Source organism: Haliotis rufescens, unplaced genomic scaffold (genome assembly GCF_023055435.1).
Source record: "Haliotis rufescens isolate VD_foot unplaced genomic scaffold, xgHalRufe1.0.p SCAF_50, whole genome shotgun sequence".
NCBI classification, from domain to species: Eukaryota; Metazoa; Mollusca; class Gastropoda; order Lepetellida; family Haliotidae; genus Haliotis; species Haliotis rufescens.
Window position 1 is genome coordinate 2,321,230 of NW_025964224.1, and position 15,568 is coordinate 2,336,797.

A 15,568-nucleotide genomic window follows, 5' to 3' on the forward strand; every position below is an offset into this window, starting at 1 on the left:
CTAGTATCATCAGGGGGAATCTAGAATAAGACATCATGAGGTATTCCGTCTAATCAAATCGTATCATCAAGGAGAATCTGGAATAAGACATCATGAGGTATTCCGTCTAATCAAATCGTATCATCAGGGGGAATCTAGAATAAGACATCATGAGGTATTCCGTCTAATCAAATCGTATCATCAGGGAGAATCTGGAATAAGACATCACGAGATATTCCGTCTAATCTAGTCGTATCATCAGGGGGAATCAGGAATAAGACATCACGAGATATTCCGTCTAATCTAGTAGTATCATCAGGGGGAATCTAGAATAAAACATCACGAGATATTCCGTCTAATCGTCGTATCATCAGGGGGAATCTAGAATAAAACATCACGAGGTATTCCGTCTAATCTAATCGTATCCTTGAGGAGCAGTTGAACATCGACCAGGGCGTTTCCAGTATCCTGAAGTAGCCTAAGACCCTAGACATACGTGAGACCACATACTATCTGGCGTTGGTGTTACATGGTATATTTTCTAAGAAACACATTTTTTACAATGCTAGATTGCAATTTGAACTATATCAATAGTTAGTTGTTTAGGCATAAGATGGTGTTGTAAGGTTCATGATATATTGATTTTGTTTCTTTCAAGCAAAACAACAATTAAAACATATTTGTTGAGAAAACACTTTCATAGATATATGCTTATTTTAGGAACTGTTTTAGTGTCTTGACAATGCTCATTTTGAAAGAATTTATGTAGTCTCGTGTAGTAATAGGTTGAATTTAAAGAGGCTCGACCTGTGGCGAATGTGACAGTCATGTACACATAGGTATTATTTTTATTACTAGTAGTATTTACAGATTAAAATAAAAACTGCCACAAAGAGGGTTTGGGTGATTCTGGCACAGTCAGGCTGGTTAGGCTCATCATCAGCTCAGAGTCCTTGCCCCCTCAACACGCAGCCAACACAGCGAATGGGACTTCTCCCAGAAATCGTTGCCAAGTCGAACCCCCAAAACTTTTCGGAGAATGTTAAGACTCCCCAACACTGCAGCCTTCTGCATTACTCAGGTTGTCAGAAGGGCTGTATTCCTGGTAGCAAACCCGGGTACTCTTCCAATGTCAGTCAACAGATTGGGAGGTACCAAACCTAAGGCACCTAGAACAATGGGGAGTCGGACAACATGGTACTGGGGATGCAAGCGTGACATTTCAAAAGCGAGGTCTGCATATTTGCCATTTTGTTCCTGAAACTGTCAATCACATTAGTGTCAAAAGGGACAGAAAATTCAATATTATAAAAAATCATTTCATTGGATTTATCAAAAAGGACAAGATCAGGCTTGTTGGCTTGGATACGTCTGAGGCTGTATACGGGCCTATTCCAAAGGATTTTGTATTTATCATTTTCCATGACGCCCTCTACATATTCCGGGTCGTACCATGGATGGACCTCTGCGTCAAAATCACAAGATGGTAATAAAATGATCGAGCCACTCCATCATGTCGCTTAAGATACCGTGTTTGTGCCGAAGCTGGGCATCCACTGACAATGTGTTGGACATTCTCATTAAATTCATAACATAATCTATTTAATATTTACATTTTGATGCAAAATTACATATTGACGGTTTCGAGTGGGGAGTGGCTGGTCCTGAGCAGCAAACAGAAAGCCTTCTGTTTCACTTTTCAGGCCAGCCGACCTCATTCAAGCGATGGACTCTGCAGGGTTGCTGATCTTCTCAACACACTGCACATAAACCCGATGCAGTGGTCGTTCAGATAGCTTCTCCTGAAAAATTGAGTCCAGGCCGATTTGAAATGTCACTTCACTTGGTTGACACTCCACTCAGCCACCGAGGCTTCTTCAAAAATAAAAGCCCGACAACTGGTAGTCCAGATGACGTACTATGTGTACCCCTCTGACAAGTGTAAATTGGTACGGCTCCTCGGTGGCTGAGTGGGTTAGATCGCTGACTTTGTGGGCTGGCGATTAGGTGCCTCACTCTGGCAGTCTGGGTTCGAATCCCGGATGGGACCTAAAAAAGTACTAGAATCTGTACTTTACTAAGAAAGTGTTATCCCAAATATATCATTTGTTATATGGTATGACCTATCATGCACTATGATATTGTCATTACGGGCTTTGGAGATATTTCTAGTTTCCATTTACAAATTTGACATCAATGATCGTGCAAGCTTTATTATTAACGTGGTTGGAAAAATCTATATTAACACTCAAGTCTTTGAAAGGCATTTAGAAGTGGTACAAATACCTGATGATGGAGTAAATATATATCCAAAACGTTACTCCCATAAATTATCTTCCATATATTAACCCTGTTACAAAAATGAGATGGTTAATGTTTGTGCTCGAATCCTCACATGTAAAGGATAAATTAAAACAGACCAGTTACTATTAATTGATGGGAATCAGTGGCATTCGTTTCAGTCGTTGTGATTTTCTTAATGATGATTGTGACAAGCTTGGCCTTTGCTATGGACATGCCAACACTGGTGTAGTTAGAGTTGAAATTGTTCATGGAACGGGCATGGATATTTTTCTTGAAATTTTAAGACCATGAGCCTTCTCAGAATACACTGATATAGTGTACATGTTTTGTTAGTCCACTACACTGGTAAAAAATTAATTATACAAATGACCGTAAAAGGCTTCCGTAGATATTAATTTTGTCGGTCACTACTTCCAGAGATACCATTGTCTTTCACGAAAGAGGAACCGAGTTCTTGGGGAATTTATTCCTCAGGAATATTCTCTTCGCAAAATAGGACAATCAATGTAAGCTGTTATGTGCAAGACGCAATCGCTATAAAAAGAAAGTAGAAAACATGACGTGGACACCAGCGTTTATCTTTGTGCAACGACAACAGGGAATGTTCATGAGACGTGACGGTCTTCGTCACAGGTGGGCGTGGCGGGCTGGGTCTGTATGTGAAAACCTGGGCCAGACAAACAAGCGTGAGGGTCAAGTTAGATTTCAGTCTCAGACCTCTGCCTGCGGTCATGCCCACAGTAACAGGATCCGTAAAGATCCGGGTAGAATAGGTCCTTAGTAACCCATGCATGCCGTAAAAGGCGACTATGCTTGTCGTAAGGGGCGACTAACGGGATCGGGTGGTCAGGCTCGCTGACTTGTTTGGCGTATGTCATCGTATCCCAGTTGCGTAGATCGATGCCCATGACGTCAATCACTGGACTGTCTGGTCCAGAATCGATTATGTACAGACCGCCGTCATATAGCTGTAATACTGCTGAGTTCGGCGTTAAACAACAAACAAACAAACACAGTAACAGTTACTACATCACAATGGCCCGCTGCTGCACAGTTAGACATAGGGTAAGGTCCGCCGAGCCAACGATGTGAACCGGCATTCTCTTCCTGCTGCATTTGTGTGATAAGAATTGAGGAATATCAAGCTTGAATAACTATCAAGTACTGTTAAAGAGAGGGGCCATAATGGCGTGGGTATTAAGGACATGTATTAAGCTGTGAACATAAAGTTTTTAATATAAAGCACAATCATAAAGACAAGAATATTAAGTTTAAATAAATAGAAGTATACGGAAGGAGTTATAATGTATAGGGGTTATAAATATAAAAGTGTGATTATGTACAATCATACGGGGGGGAATATTATGCTTGAATACCAAGTATAATCCTACAGAGGGATATACAACGTGAATACCAAGTATAATTATACAGAGGGATATATACAACGTGAATAGCAGGTATAATCATACAGAGGGATATACAACATGAATACCAAGTATAATTATACAGAGGGATATACAAGGTGAATACCAAGTATAATCATACAGAGGGATATACAACGTGAATACCAAGTATAATCATACAGAGGGATATACAACGTGAATAGCAAGTATAATCACACAGAGGGATATACAACGTGAATACCAAGTATAATCCTACAGAGGGATATACAACGTGAATACCAAGTATAATCCTACAGAGGGATATACATCGTGAATACCAAGTATAATCATACAGAGGGATATACAACGTGAATAGCAAGTATAATCACACAGAGGATATACAACGTGAATAGCAAGTATAATCCTACAGAGGGATATACAACGTGAATACCAAGTATAATCCTACAGAGGGATATACAACGTGAATACCAAGTATAATCCTACAGAGGCATATACAACGTGAATACCAAGTATAATCCTACAGAGGGATATACAACGTGAATACCAAGTATAATCCTACAGAGGGATATACAACGTGAATAGCAAGTATAATCACACAGAGGATATACAACGTGAATAGCAAGTATAATCCTACAGAGGGATATACAACGTGAATACCAAGTATAATCCTACAGAGGGATATACAACGTGAATACCCAGTATAATCCTACAGAGGGATATACAACGTGGCTACCAAGTATAATTATACAGGAGGATATACAACGTGAATACCAAGTATAATCCTACAGAGGGATATACAACGTGAATACCAAGTATAATCATACAGAGGGATATACAACGTGAATACCAAGCATTATCATACAGAGAATATACAACGTGAATAGCAAGTATAATTATACAGAGGGATATACAACCTGAATAGCAAGTATAATCCTACAGAGGGATATACAACGTGAATAGCAAGTATAATCATACAGAGGGATATACAACGTGAATACCAAGTATGATTATACAGAGGGATATACAACGTGAATAGCAAGTATAATCATACAGAGGGATATACAACGTGAATAGCAAGTATAATTATACAGAGGGATATACAACGTGAATAGCAAGTATAATTATACAGAGGGATATACAACGTGAATACCAAGTATAATTATACAGAGGGATATACAACGTAAATAGCAAGTATAATTATACAGAGGGATATACAACGTGAATCGCAAGTATAATCATTTAGAGGGATATACAACGTGAATAGCAAGTATAATTATACAGAGGGATATACAACGTGAATCGCAAGTATAATCATTTAGAGGGATATACAACGTGAATAGCAAGTATAATCATACAGAGGGATATACAACGTGAATAGCAAATATAACTATACAGAGGGATATACAACGTGAATAGCAAGTAAAATCATACAGAGGGATATACAACGTGAATAGCAAATATAACTATACAGAGGGATATACAACGTGAATAGCAAGTATAATCATACAGAGGGATATACAACGTGAATAGCAAGTATAATTATACAGAGGGATATACAACGTGAATAGCAAGTATAATCATACAGAGGGATATACAACGTGAATAGCAAGTATAATTATACAGAGGGATATACAACGTGAATACCAAGTATAATCATACAGAGGGATATACAACGTGAATACCAAGTATAATCATACAGGGGGATATACAACGTGAATAGCAAGTATAATTATACAGAGGGATATACAACGTGAATACCAAGTATAATCATACAGAGGGATATACAACGTGAATAGCAAGTATAATTATACAGAGGGATATACAACGTGAATACCAAGTATAATCATACAGAGGGATATACAACGTGAATACCAAGTATAATCATACAGGGGGATATACAACGTGAATACCAAGTATAATTATACAGAGGGATATACAACGTGAATACCAAGTATAATCATACAGAGGGATATACAACGTGAATACCAAGTATAATCATACAGGGGGATATACAACGTGAATAGCAAGTATAATTATACAGAGGGATATACAACGTGAATACCAAGTATAATCATACAGAGGGATATACAACGTGAATAGCAAGTATAATTATACAGAGGGATATACAACGTGAATACCAAGTATAATCATACAGAGGGATATACAACGTGAATAGCAAGTATAATTATACAGAGGGATATACAACGTGAATAGCAAGTATAATCATTTAGAGGGATATACAACATGAATACCAAGTATAATCATACAGAGGGATATACAACGTGAATACCAAGTATAATTATACAGAGGGATATACAACGTGAATACCAAGTATAATCATACAGAGGGATATACAACGTGAATAGCAAGTATAATTATACAGAGGGATATACAACGTGAATAGCAAGTATAATCATACAGAGGGATATACAACGTGAATAGCAAGTATAATTATACAGAGGGATATACAACGTGAATACCAAGTATAATCATACAGAGGGATATACAACGTGAATAGCAAGTATAATCATACAGAGGGATATACAACGTGAATAGCAAGTATAATCATACAGAGGGATATACAACGTGAATACCAAGTATAATCATACAGAGGGATATACAACGTGAATAGCAAGTATAATTATACAGAGGGATATACAACGTGAATAGCAAGTATAATTATACAGAGGGATATACAACGTGAATACCAAGTATAATCATACAGAGGGATATACAACGTGAATAGCAAGTATAATCATACAGAGGGATATACAACGTGAATAGCAAGTATAATCATACAGAGGGATATACAACGTGAATACCAAGTATAATCATACAGAGGGATATACAACGTGAATAGCAAGTATAATTATACAGAGGGATATACAACGTGAATAGCAAGTATAATCATACAGAGGGATATACAACGTGAATAGCAAGTATAATTATACAGAGGGATATACAACGTGTATAGCAAGTATAATATCAAAGAGAGGAATATAACGCTTGACTACCGCATACAACAAGACAGCGAGAAATAGTACACGTATAAAATAAATAATGTAATACAAATCTTTGCATATGAAGTACAATTATAAAGAATAAAATAGAAAGGCAGAACCAAACGCGTCGGGGAGTTTTAGCTCTTTTGTGAAAACCACAACCTCGGGATAATGAACATTACTAGAGATAATCCGAAATTCGAATTCACGGCCTGCAGTGAGGGCCGTAGCTGAAGGCAGGGAAAAGTCATCCATGCAAAATTTACAGGGACCATTTACTGTATGGAAGGTCGGAGACGCGACTTGTATACCCCTTCGTTTAACTGCTAGCTGATGACATGTTATTACCTGAAACAAATGACGCTTGTTATATCATGTCATGATATGCAAATAAATGTAAAAATACCAAAACCAGGACCAGTGGTACTACATGGGCCATAGCCCTCATGTGCCTGTTCTAACATCGTGTCCCCACAACACGGACATGTTATTTATTGTACTTGGGTGTGGGGGCGGTTAATATCGCTCGTATTGTCAATGAGTGGTGGGAATACCGACAGTGTGAAGAAACTTTAGCACAATTCCCATGTGTAAACCTGGTTGTGAAGACAAACAGTCTTGGGGAACTTTAGCACAATTCCCATGTGTAAACCTGGTTGTGAAGACAAACACTGTTGGAGAACTTTAGCACAATTCTTATGTGTAAACCTGGTTGTGAAGACAAAGAGTCTTGGGGAGCTTTAGCACAATTCTTATGTGTAAACTTGGTCGGGAAGACAAACAGTGTTGGAAAACTTTAGGACAATTCTTATGTGTAAACCTGGTTGGGAAGAAAAACAGTTTTGTGAAACATTAGCACGAATCCCGCCTGTAAACCTGGTCGGGAAGACAATCAGTGTTGGCTAACTTTAGCACGATTCTTATGTGTAGACCTGGTTGGGAAAATAAACAGTGTTATGGAACTTTAGCACAATTCCCATGTGTTAACCTGGAAACCGTATGAAGGGAATTTAGCACAATTTCAAAATGTGTAACGAAAAACGACAAAACCATTTCCATAGTCTCCAGTTCTTCTTGATATTGCTCGATATACAGAAACAAAAACTCAAAACATCATGGAAGTAACCTACTGAACTCGTATCATATCATCCACGTATGTATTTATCACCATAACTGCATGCCGTTAAACAACTAATCACACCATGTTTTACTCATGTACACAACCGCTCCGAACAGCGAATGTCTAGTATTGCTTTATAACACAATGCCTGTGCCAAATCAACAAATATCATGGTCCAACGTGTCAATGGTGTTATAAATCTACTATAGCGATATCAGACCTATTTGTGTAACTACACTTTCAACGTTAACATGGTTAATCCAAGGCCTCGAGTGACTTAATTTACATCGTTTTATTTGTTCCTTGTGTCATATAAATTTATGCCACATATTAGGCCAGAATTTTAACTGAGTAAGAAATTTGCCTAAACCACGCAACTTTTAATCGATTTGGGCTTGACTCTAAAACCTGAAGACATGTCCCCTTTTTGTACCGGATTCCATAGCTTCATAAAAATCTCAACAAAGACAGATATATGCTGGGTCCAATAGTCATAGTCTCAAAGATTACCACAGTCCCAAACACAGTAAAGGAAGGATCATTATATATTCTACCCTGAATTTGGAATTTACTCGATTCTGATTGATCAATCAGAGTTTGTCAAATCACAATAAACACTCTCTGATTGAAACAGCCGATTTGACAGCCGCATCACCGCGGAAGCTAATATTAAAAGAATAGTACTTTTTTCATTGTCGGTAGGCACATTAAAAACATATACATTTACAATTATAGGTTACCAAATGCAAAGTACGACTGTGGCGTCATATCTTTTGCGTCACAATGAGCTTTGCAAGGCTTTCTTAGTTTTTTTAGGGGTGCCCACCTTATGTTAACTTACGAAGTTGCCGTGCTTATACGCTTTCAATGTCTGAAATATGTTCAAGTGAAGTATTACGGTGTAAACAAACTGCTTGAGCATGTACAGCGCAATATTTTGTTAAAACGCTGTTGTCGGTGATTTCACCGTAATTCAGATCGGCAACCCACTCAAAACACTGGACTCAACTCGTGCCACTTCACTCAACATAGAGTTCGCGTTTTGTTGGTCATGGAAGAATGGAGATAAACATGCTGTGTTTTTAATGTACAACTAGGTTACCTGTAGATTTAGCCGCTCTAAATTTAACATTTGAAACCTCACGTCAATATGTTTATCTCCTTATTCACAGAAAGTATTTGAAAATAGTGGAATTAATACCACGTGGACTCTCAAAAACTCAAAGGATTTGCTTGACGTTTTGCAATCTCAGAACCAAATTCAATTGTGCCAAAATTTTGATTTGTCAACTTGGTACACCACTAATCCACACGGCACACCTAACGAAAAACTTCATTTCTTGATCCATGATTTGTCACTAAACGTAGTGAACATAGATACAGTCATATATCCATCTTCAAAGGTTCGATACATTTTGTCAAAAACATAAGCAAATGCCATCTGAAGTTTAGTGAGCAAACAACATATCACATGCAGCGCTTACTCATAGATGACATTTATGCGAAATGTGGGACATTTCGGCATCCCAATGGGCGCTAATTGTGCTCCCTTTCTTGATGATCAGTTTCTATATTTCGGAATTTCGGCTGGGATTGGCAAAATCAAAACAAGATAATTTGTGCAAGCAGTTTAACTTCGGCTTCAGGTCACTCGATGATCTGATGTCGTCCAACAATGGTCAAATAGCCAAGTCCCTTCCGCTGATTCACCCATCTGAGCTAGAAATCTCGGAGACCAGTGAAACCACACCTTTCAAATTCAGTTCCAGTAGGTATTTTCGGTTTTGAAACTTATTGTCATTTTGTTACAAAGCGATCCTAGCGCTAAGGTGTTCGTAACTCACATACTTTAACACAGACTTGCGGCAGTTGTAGCGCTACGGTCGCTTTGAGGAACGGGAGCGTGAGGTTTTATTTGACAAGTCAGTTCCTCCCGTGCAGGTTGTGATACACTGTGGTCATGGACATCGTGAACCTGCCGACGTCGATCTCCCAGGAGGACCTTGACATGCTGAGGACGTGGGTGACGGAGAATCCAGCTTTCACTGAAGATTTTCTCCTCAACGAGGACTCACAGGCGTCTCATGTCTCAGACGCCGAGGTGCTGTTTGGAACTCTCAACACCAGCATCGTCAAGTCACCAAGATGTGATAACGTAAGTCCAACACTATTGATACAAAGTATAGCAAGGTCGCCAAGATGTGATAACGTAAGTCCAACACTATTGATACAAAGTATAGCAAGGTCGCCAAGATGTGATAACGTAAGTCCAACACTATTGATACAAAGTATAGCAAGGTCGCCAAGATGTGATAACGTAAGTCCAACACTATTGATACAAAGTATAGCAAGGTCGCCAAGATGTGATAACGTAAGTCCAACACTATTGATACAAAGTATAGCAAGGTCGCCAAGATGTGATAACGTAAGTCCAACACTATTGATACAAATTATAGCAAGGTCGCCAAGATGTGATAAAGTAAGTCCAACACTATTGATACAAAGTATAGCAAGGTCGCCAAGATGTGATAAAGTAAGTCCAACACTATTGATACAAATTATAGCAAGGTCGCCAAGATGTGATAAAGTAAGTCCAACACTATTGATACAAAGTATAGCAAGGTCGCCAAGATGTGATAAAGTAAGTCCAACACTATTGATACCACGCTAAAATTGTATGGTCTGTGCACCAATCCTGATTCAAAACACCGCAAGGCAACTCCAATTTTGCAATGTAAGTCCACCATACCTGATGGAAAACAGCACAAAAAAGGTTGCCAAGGTGTTATGCTCATCTATGCTGATAAAAATCACTAGAAATTCACATCACCAATTTTTGTCAAAGAAAGTGAATGGTCAGCATTATTAGACAACCATTGTAGAGTTATTTGAATATGTTCAAAACTGACTAACGCACGCAATGGCCAACATTTCCCAAAATATTAGTTTTAACATTGTTGTTTTAAGGGCAGGAATGTGTCTTTTTAAGTTTCTAGTAAAAAAGGTAAACAATGTCACCGATCAAGAATACATTTTCAAAATAAATCATCATGTATTCCACGTGTAACATACGATGTACACCCAGAAGGCCATGTTTGAACATACCAGCCGTACACCTTGAAGCAGGCGAGAGGGGCGGTCGGGTAGCCTAGTGGTTAAAGCATTCGCTCATCACGCTGAAGACCCGGGCTCGATTCCCGACATGGGTACAATGTGTGAAACCCATTTCTTGGCGTAAAACCAGACTCACCCGCTCACTGAAGCAGACAAGAAGCTTTTTTTCACGCCAAATTCTTTTATTACCTCTTCCAGATAAACAGCCATGAAGCTGTACGCCTGAGGCGAGAGTCAAGCATCATGGGTAGACGTGGAACAGTCAGCGTTTACAACGCCGGAAACACCAAACTTGGCAACCTCGGACCACCGCTTGATGAACCTTTGACCACCATCCTAGATGATGGTGTTGCTAGAATTGATGCGTGAGATCCCGTTTCCTTGTGGCCTCTCTTTGAATGAGTGACTATGGATAAAAACAAATACATGAAGTCGTCATACGATTTCGTTAAATTCGATTTTCACATTGTCAATAGCGGTTTAACTGTTAGGTAAGTGGTATGGTTAGAATCGGCTTGGCAGTGACTGGACAGACACAATGTTCGATGTTCAGAAAGACGGAACGCTATTTCATATGGACATACTATCATTGAATTTAGAACCAGGAACTGGTACATAATTGTGACAAGTATCAACATGTTTAATTACAAAAAATGATTGTCTTAAATGTGCAGTAAACTACGTTTATAACGAAGATGCTTAAAGCGAACTGACGGATATAGCGAACTATTTCTTGGCCCTGTTCATTTGCTGTATATATGCAGTGCTTATGGTCATAGTGCACTACGTTTATAACGAATTAAATTTGCGTTCCCTTTGAGTTATTTATCACCGTAGTTTACTATACATGTATTTCGTATAGGTGATCACTGAGCGACATTGACATTGGCTTTCTATATTTCTTCAGAATGACACTTGACTTGAGTGGTATGGGTGACCAGGAAGTGCCTCTCCAGCTCACACTCTATGGAAGCGCTGCTAACAGACTCAAGTGCCAAGACATACTTCGGGGAGCTGAGATAGAGTTTGAAAGAACTACTGAGCCGACCCCTGACATGTCACCTGACATGTCCCTTGACAGGTCACCGGAGACAACCAGCGACAGGTCACCTCAGATTGACCTGACCAGGTCACCCCGAGTGTCCCTTGACAGGTCACCAGAGACAGCCACCAGGTTAACTGAGATTGACCTGACCAGGTCACCTGAGATCGACCTGACCAGGTCACCTGACATGTCCTTTGACAATTCATTGGATGCAACCTTTGACAGGCCGCCTGATTTACTCTTTAATCGGCCGCCAGAGATACCGTTTGCCAGACTACAGACTATTGACAGTTCATCTCGCCCTTCCCTTGACGTCACGCCCGGACCAAGCTTCACCAGCTTACCACTATTCCACGACAGGGTACCCGGGACATCGATTGACCTGACCGGACCAGACCTGGACATATTGCCCGAACCAACTGTACATATGCTACCCCCAAGAATACTTGACCGTTTAGCTCAGATAGATTTTTCAAGCTCTCCTGAGGCAGCCTTGGACTCAATAGCAGCAATAAACTTTGGTTCAAATGACCAAACTGAGCCAGTTGATCTCACAACACATGACTCAACAACAGAACAGTTGGCATCCTGGTACACTAATTTCGAACCCAACCCGCATATAGCAGTGGACAGCCATCGAGAAATTGTATCCCATGATGAGGTAAGTTGATACCAAAACTGTTTCTCTGACAAATTAAAATTTAAAAAGATCTATAACGTATTATGTTAAAGCAGATGAAATTTTCGATTACCACAAAGAAAACCTATATTTTTCCTGGTTAGGTAAATAATAGTCGTGTCTAATGAATGACCATTGATACCTTTGTTTAACGAATATCATGAAATGTTGAAACCTATATAAATATATGATTTGTACAAGGTTACATAAAGCCTTGTACAAATCTTCAAAACAAAGGTGCTTTTTCAGTAAGTACAAAAGTACAGAGCCACCGTGGTGCCCCGGGTTAGAATAGGTTATCAGCACTTGCTTGTGGGAGGCCTCTACATTGGGTCGGTGACTTGCTTGTGGGAGGCCTCTACATTGGGTCGGTGACTTGCTTGTGGGAGGCCTCTACATTGGGTCGGTGACTTGCTTGTGGCAGACCTCTACATTGGGTCGATGACTGGCTTGTGGGAGGCCTCTACATTGGGTCGGTGACTTGCTTGTGGGAGGCCTCTACATTGGGTCGGTGACTTGCTTGTGGCAGGCCTCTACATTGGGTCGGTGACTTGCTTGTGGCAGACCTCTACATTGGGTCGGAGACTTGCTTCTGGGAGGCCTCTACATTGGGTCGGTGACTTGCTTGTGGCAGACCTCTACATTGGGTCGGAGACTTGCTTGTGGGAGGCCTCTACATTGGGTCGGTGACTTGCTTGTGACAGGCCTCTACATTGGGTCGGTGACTGGCTTGTGGGAGGCCTCTACATTGGGTCGGTGACTTGCTTGTGGCAGACCTCTACATTGGGTCGGTGACTGGCTTGTGGGAGGCCTCTACATTGGGTCGGTGACTTGCTTGTGACAGGCCTCTATATTGGGTCGGAGACTTGCTTGTGGGAGGCCTCTACATTGGGTCGGTGACTTGCTTGTGGCAGGCCTCTTCATTGGGTCGGTGACTTGCTTGTGGCAGACCTCTACATTGGGTCGGTGACTGGCTTGTGGGAGGCCTCTACATTGGGTCGGTGACTTGCTTGTGACAGGCCTCTATATTGGGTCGGAGACTTGCTTGTGGGAGGCCTCTACATTGGGTCGGTGACTTGCTTGTGGCAGGCCTCTATATTGGGTCGGAGACTTGCTTGTGGGAGGCCTCTACATTGGGTCGGTGACTTGCTTGTGGCAGGCCTCTTCATTGGGTCGGTGACTTGCTTGTGGCAGACCTCTACATTGGGTCGGTGACTGGCTTGTGGGAGGCCTCTACATTGGGTCGGTGACTTGCTTGTGACAGGCCTCTATATTGGGTCGGAGACTTGCTTGTGACAGGCCTCTATATTGGGTCGGTGACTGGCTTGTGGCAGGCCTCTACATTGGGTCGGTGACTTGCTTGTGACAGGCCTCTATATTGGGTCGGAGACTTGCTTGTGGGAGGCCTCTACATTGGGTCGGTGACTTGCTTGTGGCAGGCCTCTTCATTGGGTCGGTGACTTGCTTGTGGCAGACCTCTACATTGGGTCGGTGACTGGCTTGTGGCAGACCTCTACATTGGGTCGGTGACTGGCTTGTGGCAGGCCTCTACATTGGGTCGGTGACTTGCTTGTGACAGGCCTCTATATTGGGTCGGAGACTTGCTTGTGGGAGGCCTCTACATTGGGTCGGTGACTTGCTTGTGGCAGGCCTCTTCATTGGGTCGGTGACTTGCTTGTGGCAGACCTCTACATTGGGTCGGTGACTGGCTTGTGGGAGGCCTCTACATTGGGTCGGTGACTTGCTTGTGACAGGCCTCTATATTGGGTCGGAGACTTGCTTGTGGGAGGCCTCTACATTGGGTCGGTGACTTGCTTGTGGCAGGCCTCTACATTGGGTCGGTGACTTGCTTGTGACAGGCCTCTACATTGGGTCGGTGGTCAGACTCGGTAGAGTGTCATCGTACCCGAGGTCGTGGGGCGTTGCCCATAATAACTACCACTGGGTTTGTCTGATTATTTCCAAATAACCTTGATAGTGCTGAAATAGTGTTGACTAGCGTAAAACAAAGAAAGAAAGCCTGTCACAGATTGATTCAGGACGCATCAATTAAAACATTATTGTGGCTTCACACAGCTTCATTCGTCACGATATGTCTGAAATATTGCCGATTTTGACTCACTCACTCACTCACACACTCACCCACCCACCCACCCACCCACTCACTCACTCACTCACTCACTCACTCACTCACTCACCCACCCACCCACCAACCCACTCACTCACTCACTCACTCACTCACTCACCCACTCACCCACTCACTCATTCACCCACCCACTCGCTCACTCACCCACTCACTCACTCACTCACTCACTCACTCACTCACTCACTCACTCACCCACTCACCCACTCACTCACTCACTCACTCACTCACTCACCCACCCACCCACCCACTCACTCACTCACTCACTCACTCACTCACTCACACACTCACTCACTCACTCACTCACTCACTCACTCACTCACTCACTCAGCTTCAACTATCCCAACAGCTTCATTCCTGGTGATGTTTTTCTCCTCAGATGAACAGTGATATCGACCGGGTGTTTGAGACTCTCAATGAAGGAGATAAGACTTCAGAACAGGAACCAGCAGAGGTAGATATAGTGGATTTATTTGTCAGGGTGGGCAATGTGCCTGATGGGTATACATGACAGTCATAGGCCATTGGGGAATTTAGGTCATGTCATGCACATGTAATGTATTAGACATACATTTGACATATACAGTCATGATCATAGCTAAGTCATATGTCATGTACAGGTCTTGAATTGGTCATGTTAGGTCAAGGTCATGTCTGTCATGTAGACCCGTGAAGATCCGGGGTAGAATAAGTCTTCAGTAACCCATTCTTGCCGTAAAAGGCGACTATGCTTGTTGTAAGAGGCGACTATGGGGATCGGGTGGGCAGGATCGCTGACT

At 41.4% G+C, this 15,568-nt stretch overlaps 1 protein-coding gene across 1 annotated transcript in view; it reads left to right on the forward strand.

The window, feature by feature from the left end:
* The window catches only part of LOC125374013 (helicase-like transcription factor), a 36,740-nt gene that overhangs the window by 2,803 nt on the left and 18,369 nt on the right, over window positions 1-15,568 (forward strand). The window contains exons 2-5 of the mRNA XM_048384697.1: window positions 9,750-9,963; window positions 11,121-11,287; window positions 11,830-12,628; window positions 15,169-15,243. Of these exons, the coding sequence (XP_048240654.1) occupies window positions 9,769-9,963; window positions 11,121-11,287; window positions 11,830-12,628; window positions 15,169-15,243 (1,236 nt within the window). The 5' untranslated portion in view covers window positions 9,750-9,768. The remainder of the gene's footprint in view (window positions 1-9,749; window positions 9,964-11,120; window positions 11,288-11,829; window positions 12,629-15,168; window positions 15,244-15,568) is intronic.